This window comes from Salmo salar, chromosome ssa22 (genome assembly GCF_905237065.1).
Source record: "Salmo salar chromosome ssa22, Ssal_v3.1, whole genome shotgun sequence".
Lineage (NCBI taxonomy): Eukaryota > Metazoa > Chordata > Actinopteri > Salmoniformes > Salmonidae > Salmo > Salmo salar.
In genome coordinates this window covers 32,710,714-32,731,923 of record NC_059463.1, presented here as the reverse complement: position 1 = coordinate 32,731,923, position 21,210 = coordinate 32,710,714, and the positions used below count along the sequence as shown (strand labels likewise).

Genomic DNA, 21,210 nt, shown 5'->3' with positions numbered 1-21,210 from the left:
TGTGTCTCACCTTCAGTTCAGCCCTCAGTAGAATCTGACTGTCAGGTGAGGCTCCATCCAGACTCAGCCACTGATCCAGGACCAGATCTGGTTCTGACAGCAGCTCTCTGACTGGTAGCACCAGAGAACCAATAGGCAAGGTCCAACTGTGCGACAACTAGTATAAGAGAAAATGGAAGAAGGATGGATGACAGCGTAATGTAGCACCCTTTTATAAAAGCACACATCTTTAAGCTCTTATCTAAAAAGTAACATACACACTCACCTTCACTATGAGGATCTCCTCTCTGGGGTCATGAACCAGGAAGTAAAAAGCCTCGTCCCACTTGGGTGAGATGGTGCGATCACACACCTTAAGAGACATAGAAAGGAGGCCTGAGCTGTAATTCACTGACATAAACCTGCTTCTTTACATTAAATATCTCTATAAGTCTTATTCTGGTGACATAATCATTGATGCTTGGCTGCCGTTTGACAAAAAAATGATCTAATCATGTAGACTAGTCTACCCGCACTGTATCTGCGAGCTGTTGGCTACAGCCAAAACCAGAGTGGGCACACTAGCTATATAACGGCAAAAAATGTGTGAGAAAACCATCAGTAGAGTTGAAAGTGCAATGGAAACCCATTTAACTTTTTTTGGTACATGGGATTTTAACTGCAAAAGGTATTTTGTGTAATTGATGATTACTTGGGTGCTGCCAGCTGTGGGCATGTGGGCAGGATTAAAATAAATAATCCCAACCCAATGAAAACTGTTACAGTATCCTTCATTCCGTGACATACCATTTTTTCCCTATCATCTCACAAATCTCAGTTTTGGACGAGACTGACTTTATGAAAAAAATGTTTTTATTTACACTTTGGTTTTACAGTGTCATATGTCAATTTTAAAACAGGACATATTGAGTTATCTGTCTCACCGTCGTTTTATGGGAGGTCCCCCCCACAACAAGTTCAGCTCCCACTTTTGGCTCCTTCCCACTCTTCTTCAGCTAGAAACACACCACAATAAACAAACACACACACACACTAGATGTGCACAAAAAATAAACACTGTATTCATATGCAATAGAATGAGTCTTCTAAACATAACAAACATAACATCATTATCATAAGCCCTGCACACAAAGTCATGAGATCCCTTCCAAACTGAGAAAGAGGTAGATTAGACGCACAGATAGGCCGTCAGCCCTCTCCACAAACACAAACAGTAGAGCCATGGATGGAAAGGCTTTGTTGTGGTAGGACTGCCTGGACTGGAACTGGAACACCTGAGGGAAATGTAAACAGGTCAGTGGGACTGTACGGCACAGTGTTTCAGGATGCATTACTCTACTGTTTCTACTGCCTATTATACTGAACAAAAACATAAGCATAACATGCAACAATTTCAAAAATTGTACTGAGTTACAGTTCATATAAGGAAATCATTCAATTGAAATAAATTCATTAGGCCCTAATCTATGGATTTCACATGACTGGGGAGGGGTGCTGTGATGGGTGGGCCTGGGAGGGCATAGGCCCACCCACCGGGGAGCCAGGCCCAGCCAATTAGAATGAGTTTTTCCCCACAAAAGGGCTTTATTGCCAACAGAAATACTCCTTAGCACCAGAGCCGGATGTGGAGGTCCTGGGCTGGCGAGGTTACACGTGGTCTGTGATTGAGGCCGGTTGGACCTACTACCAAATTCTCTAAAACAACGTTGGAGGCAGCTTATTGTAGAGAAATGAACATTCAATTCTCTGGCAACAGCTCTGGTGGACATTCCTGCAGTCAGCATTGTGTTGTGTGACAAAACTGAACATTTTAAAGTGGCCTTTTATTGTCCCCAGCATGAGGTGCACCTGTGTAATGATCATGCTTTTTAATCAGCTTCTTGATATGCCACACCTGTCAGGTGTGTGGATTATCTTGGCAAAGGAGAAATGTTCACTAACAGGGATGTAAACAAATTTGTGCACAAAATTTGAGAGAAATAAGCTTTTTGTGCGTATGGAACATTTCTGTGATCTTTTATTTCAGCTCATGAAACATGGGACCAACACTTTACATGTTGCGTTCATATTTTTGTTTAGTGTATATTGTTATGTTTTGTACTCAGGTATCATTTGCAAAACAGATTCTATGATCTCAACATGATCTCCTTAATAACTCCTAAATTACAGTGGCTTCGGAAAATATTCAGACCCCTTGACTTTTTCCACATTTTGTTACGTTACGTTGTTACGTTACAGCCTTCTTCTAAAATAGATTTTTTTCCCCCCCTCATCAATCTACACACACATTACCCTATAATGACAAAGCAAAAACAGGTTTGTAGAATTTTTCAAATGTATTAAAAATAATTTTCAGACCGTTTACTCAGTACTTTGTTGAAGCACCCTTGGCAGCGATTACAATGTTGAGTCTTCTTGGTTATGACACTACAAGCTTGGCACACCTGTATTTGGGGAGATTCTCCAATTCTTTGCAGATCCTCTCAAGCTCTGTCAGGTTGGATGGGGAGCGTTGCTGCACAGCTATTTTCAGGTCTCTCCAGACCTGTTCGATCGGACTTGATCGGACTTGAACCCGATCGAACATCTCTCCAGAGATGTTCGATCGGGTTCAAGTCCACTCAAGGACATTCAGAGACTTGTCCCGAAGCCCAATCAATTGAATTTACCACAAGTTGTAGAAACATCTCAAGGATGATCAATGGAAGCAGGTGTTCAATTTCGAGTCTTATAGCAAAGAATCTGAATACTTAAGTAAATAAGGTATTTTATTTTTATTTATTTATTCAACCTTTTTTTTAAGAATGACGGCCTACCCCGACCAAACCCGGACGAAGCTGGGCCAATTGTGCGCCGCCCTATGGGACTCCCAATCACGGCCAGATGTGAGCAGCCTGGATTTGAACCAGGTACTGCAGTGACGCCTCTTGTACTGAGATGCAGTGTCTTAGACCACTTCGCCACTTATTTCTGTTATTTATTTTTAATAAATTAGCAAAAATGTCTAAAAACCTGTTTTTCGCTTTGTCATTATGGGGTAGTGTGTGTAGATTGATGAGAAAAAACTAATATTTAATCAATTTTACAAAAAGGCTGTAACAAAGAAAAAAAATGTAAAAGGGAAAGGGTCTGAATACTTTCCGAATGCACTGTATGTGTATAAGGATATATTACTCTACTGTTTAATACTGCAAATATTTGGGGGACGAATTTAAAACTGGAAGAATAGGACTGACCTGATCCAGTCTGTCTGGTTGTGATACTGTTGGTACCCACTCCAGTACCAGGTGAACACGACCTGACTTCACATCATTCAGAGTGTACCACTGGAAAAGAGAGACAACAACTCACAGTGTACCATACCAATGAAACAGGGTAACTAAAAAGCTTTCACATAGGATGGTAAAGTTCAACATTCAGTGCAGTGATTGGTTTGTTTAAATTAAAGTATGTAGTCATGTTAACTCCCATGCAGGCAGGTAGATCTCACCTGGTCAGTGTATTGAGAGGTGATGATATCCTTCAGACTGATCTTCAACCTGTAACAGTACATATCACCATCAGAGAGCAAACTACTGTACAAACACATGTAATATGGAGCAAAAATAAATCTGTGGGAGTAGTTACATGTCCCTGTCATAGAAATCTATCTAGCTCCCAGAGACTCCATTTGCGTCCCAAATGGCACCCTAAAGTAGTGCACTATATATAGACTAGGATGCCATTTGGGTCGCAAGCCTGCATACCTGCCCATGAAGTCATCCTTCATGTCCATGTCCTTATCAAACAGCTCTACATGCAGCTCCTGGCCAGGCAGTGTGGTCAGAACCACCTGGGAGACAACACAACAACAGCTTCAGTAAGGGCAGTATTCCACATACTAAAACTGGAAACACACAGGGAAGCACTGACATTTTTAGGTCACCTAATATTTTCCTCAAAATAATAGGCAAGTCCACAGTTTTAGCCTGCTGTCCTGGTTGTTGAGCACTTGTTCTATGGTTCTACTGTTTACTGAAGTGCAGAGACCTTGAACTCATTATTACCCTACAGTGGCATGAGTGTCCGTTTTGAACAATGGCTTTATTTGTTTTGTTGAAAATATCTGATTTGAAATTAAGATTATATTTCACAAGATTTGACTTATTGGGTCGTCCAAATAAAATCATGGCCACTATGTAATATCCTACCTCATACATCTCGTTCCAGGTGGGGTTGAGGTTCCTATTGATGACCCGGCTTTCAAAGGTCTCACCCCCAATGTTGATCTTGACATAGGGGTCACTCTTGCCCTTCACCATGCCCCCCATCATGTTGTCCTTGGGGACCAGATTTTGGCCCTCTAGAAGGTGGATTCTCAGCACCCCCTAAAACAACAAAACACTTTACTTCATCAGACTCACATTCTTCAACATTGCTATCTCATAAACAGGGCATTATTTACCTCTGTAGCAAAGCTGGGGTCAGGGGAGGTGTGTTGGGGGCGTATCTTTGAGAGACCTGCTGCTAGGTTGGCTGCTTCTGTAGAGGAAGTGGGGATGTTATCCTCATCCAACCATAACACCTGAAAGAAAGAAAGAAAGAAAGAAAGAAAGAAAGAAAAATAAAGAAATAATAATACATTACACAGGCCAAACTGAGCAATTTGTTTTTAGATGTGAATCAACCTGTAGGTTGGGATTGAGAGGAGGTACCAGTCCTTACCCTGAGTACAGTGTTAATGTAGATGCGGCTGGCAGGGCCAGCTTTGTCTAGCTGGAACCACTGGTCCAGAGACAGGTTGGGGCTGGACAGCAGGCGGGACAGAGGGATGGACAGGCTACCTAGAGTCTGTATCCGGTCATTGTCCTTCACCTGAGACAGACATGGGAGGATAGTGAGAATGTTGAGTGAAGAATACACACAGAGAAAAGAGAGTGTGGTCATTGAAAAGAATGCTATGAGGAAAAAACAGACATAAATACAGCATTCATTAAATGAACATGATGACAAATGGGTGCAAAACATGTTATCCAATGGAGTTAGAATATCACAATACCTGAATGTCTATTGACTGCTTGTGTGGATCTGGGATAAAGAAGGTGAAGGCATCCTCCCACTTTGGGTTGATGGTTGTCCAACAGGTCTAAAAGCAGTGTGAAGGAAAATTGAGAGAGTGAAATAGGAGGGAGTTTGGTAGCACTGTTTGGTCCTTTTCTCCACTATAGGAGCTGAATGGAATAAGTCAAGTAAGTCACTGCTCTGGTAGTCTTACCCTGCTCTCTCGAGTGATGTCCTGCACAGACAACTGCACCATGGGACTAGGTTCTTTATTGCCCTTCTTCATCTAAAACACAAACATAGAAACACATATTGAAATATAAGGCAAACACAAACAACCAACATTAACAACACTACGATGGGGGGTTTTGTTCCGGCCCAGCACTAACACAACCGATTAGTGCTGAGCGATTAACCAACATTTCATTTTTTTCCCAGTTATTAAAAAAATGTATTGACCTATGTCGGTTCAATTACTTGAATTCCCTTATATAAACACAACATGTAAAGTGTTGGTCCCATGTTTTATGAGCTGAAATAAAAGATCCCAGAAATGTTCCATATGCACTAAAACATTATTTCTCTAAAATGTTGTGCATAAATTTGTTTACACCCCTGTTAGTAAGCATTTCTCCTTTGCCAAGATTATCCATCCACCTGACAGATGTGGCATATCAAGAAGCTGATGTTTCAAGTTTTGAGGGTGCGGGCAATTGACATGCTGACTGCAGGAATGTCCACCAGAGCTGTTGCCAGAGAATGGTATGGGCAGGCATAAGCTATAGACAAAGAACATAATTCCATTTTATCGATGGCAATTTGAATGCACAGAGATACCGTGATGAGATCCTGAGGCCCATTGTCGTGCCATTCATCCGCTGCCATCACCTCGTGTTTCAGCATGATAATGCACGGCCCCATGTCGCAAGGATCTGTACACAATTCCTGGAAGCTGAAAGTGTCCCAGATCTTCCATGGCCTTCATACTCACCAGACATGTCATCCATTGAGCATGTTTGGGATGCTCTGGATCGACGTGTATGACAGCGTGTTCCAGTTCCCGCCAATATCCAGCAACTTCGCAAAGCCATTAAAGAGGAGTGGGACAACATTCCACAGGCCACAATCAACAGTCTGATCAACACTATGTGAACGAGGCCTCCCGAGTGGCGCAGTGGTCTAAGGCACTGCATCGCAGTGCTAGCTGTGCCATTAGAAATCCTGGTTCGTGTCCAGGCTCTGTTGCAGCCAGCCGAGACCGGGAGACCCATGGGGCGGCGCACAATTGTCCCAGCATTGTCCGGGTTAGGGGAGGGTTTGGCCGGTTGGTATGTTCTTGTCCCATCACGTACTAGCGACTCCTGTGGTGGGCCGGGCACAATGCACGCTGACACAGTCGACAGGTGTACGGTGTTTCCTCCGACACATTGGTGCGGCTGGCTTCCAGGTTAAGCAGGCATTGTGTCAAGAAACAGTGCGGCTTGGCTGTGTTGTGTTTTGGAGGAGGTGCGGCTCTCGACCTTCACCTCTCCCGAGTCCATACGGGAATTGCAGCGATGAGACAAGACTGTAACTACCAATTGGATAACACGAAATTCGGAGAGGCGAAAGTCGAGAAATATTTATGCGATCAGATATTCAACCTAGTTCAACTCAGAAAACTGGTAATTAACTACAATGACCATAATCCATTGTGCCTGTTTTTTCTGGCTCGGACAGAGAAGGATCAGAGGGGAAGAGGCGAAGCGAGAGGTTTTACTCTTGCCAAAATCTGTCCAAAATTAGCCCAATGTGTTTCTATGGGCTTATTTTGGACCTAAACTGCCTTCCTGCCTTTGGGACAACGACTCCCATTGACAACGACTCCCGCGGATACTACACTACAGGACTGTTTTGCTAGCACAGACTGGAATATGTTCCGGGATTCATCCAATGGCATTGAGGAGAATACCACCTCAGTCATCGGCTTCATCAATAAGTGCATCAATGACGTCGTCCCCACAGTGACTGTACTTACATATCCCAACCAGAAGCCATGGATTACAGGCAACATCCACATCGAGCTAAAGGCTAGAGCTGCCGCTTTCAAGGAGCTGGAGACTAATCCGGACACTTATAAGAAATCTATGCCCTCAGACGAACCATCAAACAAGAAAAGCGTCAATACAGGATTAAGATTGAATCCTACACCGGCACTGACGCTCGTCGGATGTGGCAGGTCTTGAAAACTATTAAGGACTACAAAGGGAAACCCAGACGCGAGCTGCCCAGTGACGCGAGCCTACCAGACGAGCTAAATGCCTTTTATGCTCGCTTCGAGGAAAACAACACTAGAGCATGCACGAGAGCACCAGCTGTTCTGGATGACTGTGTGATAACGCTCTCAGTAGCCGATGTGAACAAAACCTTTAAACAGGTCAACATTCACGAAGCCGCTGGGCCAGATGGATTACCAGGACGTGTACTCAAAGCATGCACGGACCAACTGTCAAGTGTCTTCACTGACATTTTCAACCTCTCCCTGACCGAGCCTGTAATACCTACATGTTTCAAGCAGACCACCATAGTCCCTGTGCCCAAGGAAGCGAAGGTAACCTGCCTAAATTATTACGTGGCACTCACGTCGGTAGCCATGAAGTGCTTTGAAAGGCTGGTCATAGCTCACATCAACAGCATCCTCCCGGACACCCTAGACCCACTCCAATTCGCATACCGCCCCAACAGATCCACAGATGACGCAATCTCTATTGCACTCCACACTGCTCATCAATGCTCATCACTTCCCACGAAGCTCATCACTAAGCTAAGGACTCTGGGACTAAACACCTCCCTCTGCAACTGGATCCTGGACTTCCTGACGAGCCGACCCCAGATGGTAAGAGTAGGCAGCAACACATCTGCCATGCTGATCCTTAACACTGGGGCCCCTCAGGGGTGTGTACTTAGTCCCCTACTGTATTCCCTGTCCACCCACGACTGCGTGGCCAAACACGACTCCAACACCATCATTAAGTTTGCTGACGACACAACAGTGGTAGGCCTGATCACCGACAACGATGAGACGGCCTATAGGGAGGAGGTCAGAGAACTGGCAGTGTGGTGCCAGGACAACAACCTCTCTCTCCCTCAATGTGAGCAAGACAAAGGAGCTGATCGTGGACTACAAGGAAAGGCGGGCCGAACAGGCCCCCATTAACATCGACGGGGCTGTAGTGGAGCGGGTCGAGAGTTTCAAGTTCCTTGGTGTCCACATCACCAACGAACTATCATGGTTCAAACATACCAAGACAGTCGTGAAGAGGGCACGACAACACCTTTTCCCCCTCAGGAGACTGAAAAGATTTGTCATGGGCCCCCAGATCCTCAAAAGGTTCTACAGCTGCACCATCGAGAGCATCCTGACCGGATGCATCACCACCTGGTATGGCAACTGCTCGGAATCTGACCGTAAGGCGCTACAGAGGGTAGTGCGAACAGCCCAGTACCTCACTGGGGCCAAGCTTCCTGCCATCCAGGACCTATATAATAGGCGGTGTCAGAAGAAAGCCCATACAATTGTTATAGACTGTTTTCACTGCTACCGCACGGAAAGCGGTACCGGACGGCCAAGTCTAGGACCAAAAGGCTCCTCAACAGCTTCTACCCCAAGCCATAAGACTGCTGAACAATTCATAAAATTGCCACCGGACTATTTACATTGACACCCCCCCTGTACACTGCTGCTACTCGCTGTTTGTTTGTTACCTATGCATAGTCACTTTGCCCCCACCTACATGTACAGATTACCTCAACTAGTCTGTACCCCTGCACACTGACTCGGTACCAGTGCCCCTGTATATAGCCTCGATATTGTTATTGTGCTACTTTTTATTACTACTTTTATTTTAGCCTTCTTGGTAAACAATTTCTTCTTCTTGAACTGCACTGTTGGTTAATGTCTTGTAACTAAGCATTTCACGGTAAAGTCTACACTTGTAGTATTCGGCGCATGTGGCAAATAAAGTTTGATTTGATTTCATTTGGTTTGTAACAAAAGCCTGCACACTCTGTAGCGCTATAGAGATAGGATTGGTAACCACTGCCATAGATGTTGCATGGCAACCACCGAAAAACAGTACAGAAATCAAAGCCGTCCTGAAGCACAGAGGAAACAACAGAGCTGTGTGCAAACAGTTTCAGGAAGTCTAAAGCTGAACACACCACCACTATGGCTGTTGTTCTCTCCCCTCACCTGCCATTCACTCCCCTTAACAGATCGAATAGGACTGGATATGTGAAAGCAACATGGCAGATACTCCACCTAGCCTACCTGAAAGCTAGGTGGAGATATTCCTTACACCTATCCAATTATCTCAGCTCAGTGATGGGAAGTGAACAAGGGCAGATGGTAGGGAACACCTCTGTGTAACAAGAACCTTAACGACAGTTACAGCTGTACCCTAGCAAAGCCACAGACAGGAAGCAGCTTTGGGCTGAGAGAGGAGGGGGAAGAGGTTGATGAGGTGTGGTGACTCACAGGAAGGGCTTCAGCCTTGTCCAGATACACTGCCAAGATGGCTGCCGAGGGGGGGTCAGAAGTCTTACTGGACACCGTCATGCTCTCGTTCCTCTGAAGAACCTGGGGGAGGAGTGGAGAGGAGAGAAGGGGAGAGGCACTCAGCTCTAAGCAATGTTCATTCTGCACATTCCTTCACTACGGGCTCACTGCCAGTGTACAAAGTCACCACAATGTTTAAACATACAAGACAGCCTGAGCATCATATTCCTTTCACATTGACTGAGGGAGGAATATTATGATAGGGAGGATACGGATGCAGACCTGTTCCAGTCGCTCCGTGTTGGGCAGCAAGACCAACCACTCCAGTCTGAAATGGACACGTCCTGACTTGGTTTCTTTCAGGGTGAACCACTGAGAAACAAAGCATAAATATACAGATTGTGATGATAACGTAATGGGGGAAGCATAGACATTACTTCTAAACGGTTGTGAGTCATCTTGTTAAATTGTTATCTTGTTAAATGTCTAACTTTATCAGACATTCAATAATACAAATAACTCACTTCATCAACCACTTTGGACTTCTTCACGATACCCAAATCTATCTTGGTTCTGGAGGAAAATGGAAAGAGGGAGAGAGACAAATAGAGAAAGAAATAAAAACAGAGAAATCAAGATGGAGAAAAACAAGGAAAGGAGAACCAGTAGTATTTAAGGACAAAAGAATAACACTACATTTAAAACACTAGTAGACTTTATATCCTTCTCCTTTGACTCAGTGGCAGGACTATGAGAGGTGAAAGGTCAGGGGAGTCAGTAAAAAAGTGGCAGTGCAGCACACAGAAACCCATGGGCAGGCAGGCAGGCAGAGAGATGTAGCTACCTCCCCAGAAAGTCATCCTTGTCTGGGTCTTTATCATAAACCTCCACCTCCAGCTCCTGACCTGGTACTTCATGGACTATGACCTGACACACACACATGGACATACACAACACCATGAGAACCAAACACAGGACATGAATGAGGAGACAATGTGGCTGTGTACTGTATATGATTACTCAGTTGGCAGTGGATTTCCCTTAATAGACACACACACACATAGGGGAATCCCCACTCCGTTACTGGACTAATGCATTCTCTACCAAGTAATGCATTATCTTCCTAAATAAAGGTATGGAAATCAAGACATGCTATTTTCCAACAGTAAATGCAACACTAATATGTGGCAATGACAGTCAATGAAAGAGGAATGAGTGATTTTACAATCCTCCGGCTCCAGGCCCCCTCACCTCATACATCTCTCCCCACTTGGGACAGACAGTGTTGTCCACAACGTGGGAGGTGAAAGTCTGAGGCCCCACCCTACACAGGGCGTATGGGTCAGACAGCCCTGCTATCACCCCCTTCATGTAGTTGTCCTTAGCTGGCAGGTCATCAGCCTCCAAGAGGTGGATACGCACCACACCCTGAGAGACACAGAGAGAGAGAGGGGACACAGAGAGAGAGAGAGGGGACACAGAGAGAGAGGGGGGAGACAGAGAGAGAGAGGGGACACAGAGAGAGAGGGGACACAGAGAGAGAGGAGGGAGACAGAGAGAGAGGGGACACAGAGAGAGAGGGGGGAGACAGAGAGAGAGAGGGGACAGAGAGAGAGGGAACAATGGAGTATTTCATGGGGAGGGAGGGAGGGAGAGGAAGACAGTGAGAGGATTCATACTGGTATAAGCTCTATTATGTGTAATGTCTGTATAACTCTGGGTCAGAGTTCATTTATCAAGGAGGTTGGCAGTACGCTCAGATAAGATACATAGAGTCTGTGGTCTGAGTAAATGTGTGTGTTTAAGGAGTGTGTTTGTGGAGAGTTTTTGTGGAGTGTGTTTAAAATATATACACTGCTCAAAAAAATAAAGGGAACACTTAAACAACACAATGTAACTCCAAGTCAATCACACTTCTGTGAAATCAAACTGTCCACTTAGGAAGCAACACTGATTGACAATAAATTTCACATGCTGTTGTGCAAATGGAATAGACAACAGGTGGAAATGATAGGCAATTAGCAAGACACCCCCAATAAAGGAGTGGTTCTGCAGGTGGGGACCACAGACCACTTCTCAGTTCCTATGCTTCCTGGCTGATGTTTTGGTCACTTTTGAATGCTGGCGGTGCTTTCACTCTAGTGGTAGCATGAGACGGAGTCTACAACCCACACAAGTGGCTCAGGTAGTGCAGCTCATCCAGGATGGCACATCAATGCGAGCTGTGGCAAGAAGGTTTGCTGTGTCTGTCAGCGTAGTGTCCAGAGCATGGAGGCGCTACCAGGAGACAGGCCAGTACATCAGGAGACGTGGAGGAGGCCGTAGGAGGGCAACAACCCAGCAGCAGGACCGCTACCTCCGCCTTTGTGCAAGGAGGAGCAGGAGGAGCACTGCCAGAGCCCTGCAAAATGACCTCCAGCAGGCCACAAATGTGCATGTGTCTGCTCAAACGGTCAGAAACATACTCCATGAGGGTGGTATGAGGGCCCGACGTCCACAGGTGGGGGTTGTGCTTACAGCCCAACACCGTGCAGGACGTTTGGCATTTGCCAGAGAACACCAAGATTGGCAAATTCGCCACTGGCGCCCTGTGCTCTTCACAGATGAAAGCAGGTTCACACTGAGCACATGTGACAGACGTGACAGAGTCTGGAGACGCCGTGGAGAACGTTCTGCTGCCTGCAACATCCTCCAGCATGACCGGTTTGGCGGTGGGTCAGTCATGGTGTGGGGTGGCATTTCTTTGGGGGGCCGCACAGCCCTCCATGTGCTCTCCAGAGGTAGCCTGACTGCCATTAGGTACCGAGATGAGATCATCAGACCCCTTGTGAGACCATATGCTGGTGCGGTTGGCCCTGGGTTCCTCCTAATGCAAGACAATGCTGGACCTCATGTGGCTGGAGTGTGTCAGCAGTTCCTGCAAGAGGAAGGCATTGATGCTATGGACTGGCCCGCCTGTTCCCCAGACCTGAATCCAATTGAGCACATCTGGGACATCATGTCTCGCTCCATCCACCAACGCCACGTTGCACCACAGACTGTTCAGGAGTTGGCGGATGCTTTAGTCCAGGTCTGGGAGGAGATCCCTCAGGAGACCATCCGCCACCTCATCAGGAGCATGCCCAGGCGTTATAGGGAGGTCATACAGGCACGTGGAGGCCACAAACACTACTGAGCCTCATTTTGACTTGTTTTAAGGACATTACATCAAAGTTGGATCAGCCTGTAGTGTGGTTTTCCACTTTAATTTTCAGTGTAACTCCAAATCCAGACCTCCATGGGTTGATAAATTGGATTTCCATTGATTATTTGTGTGTGATTTTGTTGTCAGCACATTCAACTATGTAAAGAAAAAAGTATTTAATAAGATTATTTCATTCATTCAGATCTAGGATGTGTTATTTTAGTGTTCCCTTTATTTTTTTGAGCAGTGTATATACATTCTAGTCGTACTTTATTAAATGCCTTTTAAAAATCAGCTATGAATAACCAGGCCCGGTTTCCCAAATTTTTCATAGGGTTCTATTGTTTCCAGTACTTGTCTTATATTATCTCCAATGTATCGTCCATGTAAAAAACCTGTCTGATTAGGATGAATAACATCCGAAAAATACCTTTTTTATTCAATGCGCTTTGCATTTTGCTAGAATTTTTGCATCACAACACTGAAGTGTAAGAGGACTCCAGTTTCTTAAGTGGACTGGATCTTTATATTTTCCACCTGGGTCCTGTTTCAATAATAGTGAAATCAGACCTTCTTGCTGAGCATCTGATGATCAAACATTTTTATAGGAGTGGTTAAAACATGCTAATAACGGACCTCTGAGTACATCAAAAAAGGTCTGATATACCTCAACTGGTATGCCATCCAGCCCTGGAGTTTAAGGCTTTAATTGCATCAAGAAGTTCCTCCTTCGTAATTTGGCCTTCACATTATGTCACACCCTGATCTGTTTACCTGTCCTTGTGCTTGTCTCCACCCCCTCCAGGTGTCACACATCTTCACCATTATCCCCTGGGTATTTATACCTGTGTTTTCTGTCTGTCTGTGCCAGTTCGTCTTGTTTTGTCAAGTCAACCAGAGTGTTACTCCGTGCGCCTGCTTTGTCCTTTTCTCTGTTTTTTGCTAGTCCTCACAGTTTTGACCCAAGCCTGCCTTGACTTTGAACCCGCCTGCCTGACCTCGAGCCTGCCTGCCACTCTGTACCTCCTGGACTCTGACCTTGTTATGATCTTTTGCCTGTCCACGACCATTCTCTTGCCTGCCCCATGGATACTAATAAATATCAGAGACTCGAACCATCTGCCTCCCGTGTCTGCATCTGGGTCTCGCCCTGTGTCCTTATACATTAGTCTTTCTGTAAAACTGTTCATTTTACACTATTAAAACATATGCTTAAAGTATTTTTCTTCCTTTTTGTTTCTGTAGAGTGTTTGTGGAGTGTGTGGTCTCACCCTGGGCAGAGGAGAGCGAAGCTGGGCAACGTGCAGGTCTGCTACCAGGGGAACAGTCAGGCGGTTGGGCAGAACCAGGAAGGAGGCGATGGCGTCCATTATCATAGTGTCAGACATGATGCTGAGAAACACAGAGAGGGAGCACACGACTTCATATGTACAGTAAATACGGAAGTACACATACAGTAGTACAGCATTATACAGCCTGGTCAGGCGGCATATCACATCATAGCACAGTGTTGATGGTATCATGTGGTGTAGTGGAGTATAGTTTTGTGTTACAGTGTTATATGAAGTGAATTATCATCACATTACATAGTGACTCCAATTACAGAACACTAACAACAGAGAGAGTCAACCTCACTCACTTCAGACCAGGGATGTCCAGTAAGTTGGTCAATCCAGTCCAGTTGATGTCCAGTTTCTGCAGGACAGGGGTGAGGGGATGAGGGAAAAACAGAGGAGCAAATGTTGGGGTTCAGGACATTCAATACAAAGAGAAAGGGAAGTACGTAAACAAATGGAGGCATGAACAAATAACCGGGAGTGGACGATAGTGGTGTTGGGGGGGAAAGGGGATAGGAAGGGAGAGATAGACAGACTTATGGTAGGTGTGGAGGAAAGAGAGGGATGGTCCCAGGTACCCACCGGCCTGCGGATGAAGAACATGGTGACCGCGCCCACGATGGGGACATCTCCAATTAGAGGCTCTAGAATCACCCTCATCATCCCATGCAGCTGAAAGAGGCAGGAATATGGATACATAAATATAAAACGAATGGCAACAATGATAAAAGGTTTATAATGGGTTTATAAAGGGTTTATACTTTATAGACTGAATTATTTGTTTATATATAAAAACAAAAAGAGATGGCATTTGTAAATGACTAAAACCCTGTTAATTACAGTCTTACGGGTACCTTACTGTAAAGTGTTAATTACAGTCTTACGGGTACCTTACTGTAAAGTGTTAATTACAGTCTTACGGGTACCTTACTGTAAAGTGGGAACAACATCCCTTCATGCCTCTCCTTATTCTCTTTTTTTTGTCAACTAATTCTTTCTCTCCCTATTTTCGATAATATCCCACAGCCGTATCAGAGACTACAGAAGATAAAACATACCTGTATTCCTTTGACTCCTGCTTTGCAGAAATACCTCTTCACCTCCACATTAATCTCAACGTTTCCAACATAGCTGCATGGTAAAAGAGAAGGATACTGTAACACATTGCAATCAATAATGGGTCCTTGTATAACGGATATGATCTTCAATAGCCATTATGTCTCATTTTGGAAGAGAGAGTGAATGGTGCTTTTGAGGCCTGGAGGAAAGTCAAACATGGAAGGGTTGAAGGTCACCTGATGTACACGTCCAGCAGGACTTGTCCCCTCTCATTCTCTGTGTGTGCTTTCACACCCACCACCTTCATGGCCTACAACACACACACAGCAGTTATATACAGAACATAATGTGCACCAAATATAACACTCGTTGTCAAATTACAATTTTAAAATTATAAAAGGTCATTGACCAATATGTCTGAAGTGTCATGTTCACTTCAGTGAGAGTGAAATTAAATCTTGTGCAGTGTTTAAACAGTGTCACTGTGTATCCATATGATGAGACCTGTAAGCAGTGTGTTTTATGGTGAAATGATATCTTACAAGTTACCTTGTCCCCAAAGTCCACCTTGGTGAAGGTGAGGGTCTGGAGGTGAGTGCTGGAGGAACGGATGGAGGGAGCGATGGTCTCCACCAGCAACTTTTCCAGATACTGACCCACAAACGGCCACACCTGCTGCAGAATCTGAGGTGGGGGACAGGGAGAGGAGCAGGGATGATGGTCATAGTTTGTGTAATGCACACCAAGCAATTGCTTTTCAGCAATACTAAATCAGGTTATTACAACATTCTGAGGGAAACACAGATAGACTTGTTCTACCACCTGCTACTTAGGAGTTAACATTTTAAGAGCAAGACCAACTATCTCAAAGGGATACTCGTACACAATCTGTGTATAAGAACTAGGGCAACATGCATGTTTCAGCCTGCAATGCAGACATCTGTCTTTTCCATGATGGCACAGGCATAGATACACATATTCAGGATTCTGGGCCACCCATAGCTGTAGATGTTTTTGTTCCGCCTCCACTGTTTTTATAATATGGTTCCTATAGAAACCCATTCGATCTCTGTAAGATTCTAGGGGGGGTTTCATTTTTGTCTAAAAGCAGCACAAGACTCCTTCCCTGGTGGACAGTGAGTATATACACTGAACAAAAACAGAAACGCAACATCTAAAGTGTTGGTTCCATGTTTCATGAGCTGAAATAAAAGAGCCCAGAAATGTTCCATATGCACAAAAAGCTTTTTTCTCCAAAATGTTGTGCACAAATTTGTTTACATCCCTGTTAGTAAGGATTTCTCCTTTGCCAAGATAATCCACCCACCTGACGCATTTTGAAGACGTCTTGAGACACAGCCTGTCTCTCAAGACACTGAATTATGTCTTGAGACATTTTATTTTGGAATGTTGAACATTTCAAACTCATTTCAAAATGTTGAGCAAACTTCAGTGCGTTGAAGACCTGACTTCGCCACCAGTACACACACCCCTGACAAATTAGGGGGGGGGGGTAAAAGAGGTCAAACCATGACGTCAGCGTCAAAGTCAGATCTCTAGAAAGATGCCAGAGTTTCTGACTTGGAATTCAGAGTTGGAGAACTGTTAAACTATTTTTCCCAGCCGGATCTCGTTTTTTTCAGATTTACCAGTTTTCTTCAACGCACTGAAGTTTGCTCAACATTTTGAAATGAGTTTGAAATGTTCAACATTCCAAAATAAAATGTCTCAAGTCGTAGAACTATTTTACATTACTGTCTTGAGACATGTCTTGAAGACACACATAAAATGTCTCAAGACATAATTCAGTGTCTTGAGAGACAGGCTGTGTCTCAAGACGTCTTCAAAATGTGTCTTAATAAGACATGTCTTGAGAACAAAAGTGTCTTGAGACGTCTCAATTGACTCAGAGGGGTTGGGTCAAATGCGGAAGACACATTTCAGTTGAAGGCCTTCAGTTATACAACTGACTAGGTATCCCCCTTTCCCTTTCCAATTGCATGTCACAAGACATCTCAACACAAAGGTGATGGCTGCGTACGTAAATCTAAAGAATGAGTCATCAACAACACTAACAGCAAGGGTTTCTGGCGCCTAGAGGCCAGTAGAGTCTGCTGATGTCCCTGTAGCAAACCCGACTCAAATCTCTGCTTTGTCCGAAAGATAGCGGCTCTCGGACCTCGTGTTCCCAATGTAGCGAACACAATCATTTCAGTCTTGGCTGAGGAGGTCTATTCTTAGCAACACAGCCTGGTTTTGCAGGGCTGGAAGAGAGGACAAATATTGCCATTTGATTGGATTTTATGGGTTTGGCTGGCCCCTCCCCCTTCCTGTGAGTCAACCAGCACTAATACGGAAAGGCTCTGGGCCTGCTGCCTGCTCTCTGCTGCAGGAGAGGATAGATTGCTGCGGCTGCCTAGACACAGTGGCGAGGCTACTGGAGTGGGTGTCCATGTTGTAACATGGTAGTGTAACAGCAGCAGCGCTAGTCTCTCAGACAGCTACCATGCCCCACCAACCATCTATCAACACAGCACCTGGCTTACAGAGACAGGCATGTGTGTTTACTGTGTGTTTAATGGGAGAATTATACATATGGTTTCTCTTTATCCTCTCTAAAGGGCAGCCATCTGTGAGCAGAGAGGATGCCAGATGGAAAGTTCAGTAGGGGGTGATATAGTAGTACCTTATTGAGCCACTCCACCTTCTCCACATCTGGGAAGTTGACCTGTAAGGAATTAGAATATAAATCATTCACATATAGAACAGATTTAGGAATTCAGCAGATGTCTAGTCATTTGCATATGCACTATAAAGTGTAATCTGATCTGACTAGCTTTTCCCAGTGTGTTTGTCTGATTTTGTGTGTTGTAAATTGTGCTACAGCGAAAAAGGAACTGTCAACATCCAAAGTGCAGGAAGTGGAGGTGAGAAAGAAGTACACCACCATCTCAATGCCTTATCTTGTCACTAAACAAAACTATCTTATGGTGTAAACAATTCAAACACCATTCTTCACCCATAGCAGACGAGACTCTCTGCCAAAGGTTATGTTGTGACCAGTAGTTGGGATAGCTCTTTTCTTCCCCTTATCTGTATTCGGAAATAGAGACATTCTCTCTGACTCACTCGCTCCTTAGTCCCAAGAGAAGATATATCGAGAATGGCCTAATATAGAAGCAGCTGAGGAGGCTGCGGAATCATACACAGGGAGAGAGTGAGAGAGAAAAAGAGAGAGCGCATCAAAAGACCACACCTCAATCAATGCATCTAAAATGGCCTTTAAAATCTATACATAGGGATCAATATGGTCTGCAAGCTTCAGAGCATTACTTTACTGGAACCTTTTGGGAAGAAAGATGAATTATCCACTCAGCTCAGCTGCATGGGGGATGATGGCCTAGGCTACTGTAGCTTGGATACAGTATACCAGCCCCACAAATATTAGGGGCAGTTTGAGCCAGAGATTTTGTCATGTAGATGTAGTAACTGTATAATAATATTGTTCTACCCATGTTCCAAATTATTTTATTTCCTATTAGCGCAGTTATCATTTATATATTTTATATCATTTACATCCGTCTTTAGGATGGGACGTTAAACGGGTGTCCTGACTCTCTGTGATCACTAAAGATCCTATGGCACTTATCATAAGAGTAGGGCTGTTAATCTCGGTGTCCTGGCTAAATTCCCAAACTGTCCCTCATACCATCATCCCTAGTTTACAATTGGCTCATTCATCCCCCTCCTCTCCCCTGTAACTATTCCCCAGGTCGTTGCTGTAAATGAAAATGTGTTCTCAGTCAATTTACCTGGTAAAATAACGGTAAAATAAAATAAATATCAAACTATGGTTTAGGAGAAATTTTAGAGGATCTCTTTGGTCCAGCGATAGGCTATTTTCTGTAACCATGCATGTGCATAGCCTGTTGTGGCATTGAGTGTGAAGATTTTGGAAGACTGGCTGGTGAGGACCATAATAGCCTAACGGGATAGAATCTAGGTGAACCACGTTAACTTATTCAAGTGAGTGACAAACCGTTTTCACACATTTTTCTTACCCAAGCAGGGAGATCCTTTTTACTTTTGAAAATGTTCATGGATGTATATTGTTGCTCGTTGTCATAGAGGTGAATGGCGGACCGCAGACGAGCTTCTTTTGCCTCGCGCGAGTGCCTCCATCCCGTGTAGACCATAAGCCCGAAAACCAAAAAACTGGCGCTAACCCGGTAGTATCCTGCCAGGTACACGGGCAGCAAGGCACCTAGGCACTTGCCAAATGTCCAAAGAACCGATACAGCGTCAAAACCCGGTGGCTTCATTTCTCCGCTATTCGGTGCATTATTAACGGAATGGGCTGACCCAGATGCTTTCTTGGTGGATTCTCCCTGTCCCGAGTCCGGATTTTGCATCCTGGTGTTTTTTATATCTAGGTTCTCACAGAAAAAGTAGTCTAGCTAGTGCAAATTCTTCAATACTTCCTTTCCAACAGAGACTATCTAATGTACAACGCTGTATGCACAACTGTTCTAGAATCTAGCCAATGCCGTTAGCAGAACAGAAATACGCCCAGCCCATGAAGAGAAAAGCCGCAGTCGAATTATGTGTACTCATTCGTGAATGCGCGTGAATGCGCGTGCCTGCCTGCCATTTTTGCAACCTGGTCTCAAAGCATGTCGTATTATTCTGTACGTATGCTATATTTAATTTCGTTGGTATGTATTAATATGTGGGTGTCTATCATCCATTTCGAATGATATGTTACGAATTTAATTCGTATGATATCTTACAAATTGCTTAACAATTCGTGCAATATATTCTGAATTCACTAAATGTGTTGTTGCTAACGTTAGCTAGGTGGCTAGCGCTAATGTTAGCTAGGCTAAGGGTTAGGGTAAGGTTAGGAGTTAGGTTAAAGGGTTAAGGTTTAGGGCAGGGCAGGGGTGTCAAACTCATACCATGGAGGGCGTAGTGCCTCTGTGTTTTGGTCTCTGCTTTCAATAAATACCTACGTGTGGGGAGTTCCTTACTAATTAGTGATCTTAATTCCATAATGAAGTACAAGAGCGAAAACCCACAGACACTCGGCCCTCCGTGGAATGAGTTTGGCACGTGGGTTATGAGTTTGGCAGTGATGTGCAGTTGGCAAACAATTCGTTCTGTGTTCTTGGGGACATTCAAAGTTTTGGTACCTTTCCCCAGATTTGCGTCTCGGAGCTCTATGTACAATTCCTTCGACCTCATGGCTTGGTTTTTGCTCTAACATGCACTGTCATCCGTGGGACCTTATATAGACAGGTGCGTGCCTTTCCAAATCATGTCCAATCAATAGAATTTACCACAGGTTATAAAACATCTCAAGGATGATCAATGGAAACAGGATGCACCAGAGCTCAATTTCAAGTTTCATAGCAAAAGGTCAGAATACTTATGTACTTATTTGGTTTTATTTGTAATAAATTAGCAAACATTTCTAAAAACCTGTTTACGCTTTGTCATTGTGGGGTATTGTGTGTAGATTGAGGAAAACATTTTATTTGATCAATTTTACAATAGGGCTGTAACGTAACAACATATGGAAAAAGTAAAGGGGTCTGAATACATTCCGAATGCACTGTATACCCACATATTTTTTCACCAGCGACCCATTCAAAACCTCTTTGGGTTGTGAACCACTAGTTTAGAATCGCTGATCTAAAGAGTCGCGCAAATAATTAAGTGAACTGTCGCAGTGTGCTGAAGTGCTGAGAAAAGCATTATTAGGAATTGTTTTAATCTGTACAAATGTCTATAAAAAAAATATCCACCCCCAGTCATGTTGTTTTGGTTTGGGAGACTGACAGGCACAACTGCGAGGGGAAATTAACTCAAGGATCCCCCAAAAAACATAGGCCTAGGCCTATGTAACAGGGTTATATTGGTGATTCCCCTTGCCACTTTATTGTTAAGCCAATGGGTTTTTGGTTTTAGTTTTGTCTTGTGTTGACAGACCCACTATTGCAACAGTACACAACACTGTTACCCCTTATGCAGTTGAAGGTACTCGGGGTTGT

General features: G+C 44.3%; 1 protein-coding gene across 4 annotated transcripts in view; it reads right to left on the bottom strand.

The window, feature by feature from the left end:
- The window catches only part of LOC106583158 (uncharacterized), a 71,980-nt gene extending 52,223 nt beyond the window's left edge, over nt 1-19,757 (bottom strand). For 2 of the 4 annotated variants that reach the window (XM_045705855.1, XM_045705856.1), the window contains exons 1-25: nt 19,219-19,756; nt 17,844-17,885; nt 15,707-15,841; nt 15,394-15,467; nt 15,157-15,229; nt 14,681-14,770; nt 14,401-14,456; nt 14,033-14,153; nt 10,829-11,005; nt 10,422-10,504; nt 10,102-10,150; nt 9,860-9,949; nt 9,557-9,658; nt 5,255-5,326; nt 5,039-5,125; nt 4,705-4,854; nt 4,445-4,564; nt 4,191-4,367; nt 3,747-3,832; nt 3,491-3,539; nt 3,237-3,326; nt 1,179-1,274; nt 924-995; nt 266-352; nt 11-157 (exon numbers count right to left, since the gene is read on the bottom strand). In XM_045705855.1, the coding sequence (XP_045561811.1) occupies nt 11-157; nt 266-352; nt 924-995; nt 1,179-1,274; nt 3,237-3,326; nt 3,491-3,539; nt 3,747-3,832; nt 4,191-4,367; nt 4,445-4,564; nt 4,705-4,854; nt 5,039-5,125; nt 5,255-5,326; nt 9,557-9,658; nt 9,860-9,949; nt 10,102-10,150; nt 10,422-10,504; nt 10,829-11,005; nt 14,033-14,153; nt 14,401-14,456; nt 14,681-14,770; nt 15,157-15,229; nt 15,394-15,467; nt 15,707-15,841; nt 17,844-17,885; nt 19,219-19,569 (2,676 nt within the window). In that variant the 5' untranslated portion in view covers nt 19,570-19,756. Of the gene's footprint in view, nt 1-10; nt 158-265; nt 353-923; nt 996-1,178; nt 1,275-3,236; nt 3,327-3,490; nt 3,540-3,746; nt 3,833-4,190; nt 4,368-4,444; nt 4,565-4,704; nt 4,855-5,038; nt 5,126-5,254; nt 5,327-9,556; nt 9,659-9,859; nt 9,950-10,101; nt 10,151-10,421; nt 10,505-10,828; nt 11,006-14,032; nt 14,154-14,400; nt 14,457-14,680; nt 14,771-15,156; nt 15,230-15,393; nt 15,468-15,706; nt 15,842-17,843; nt 17,886-19,218 lie in introns of all 4 variants that reach the window. The other 2 variants (XM_045705857.1, XM_045705858.1) reach the window with 2 other exon arrangements.
- Nucleotides 19,758-21,210: the final 1,453 nt, after the last annotated feature.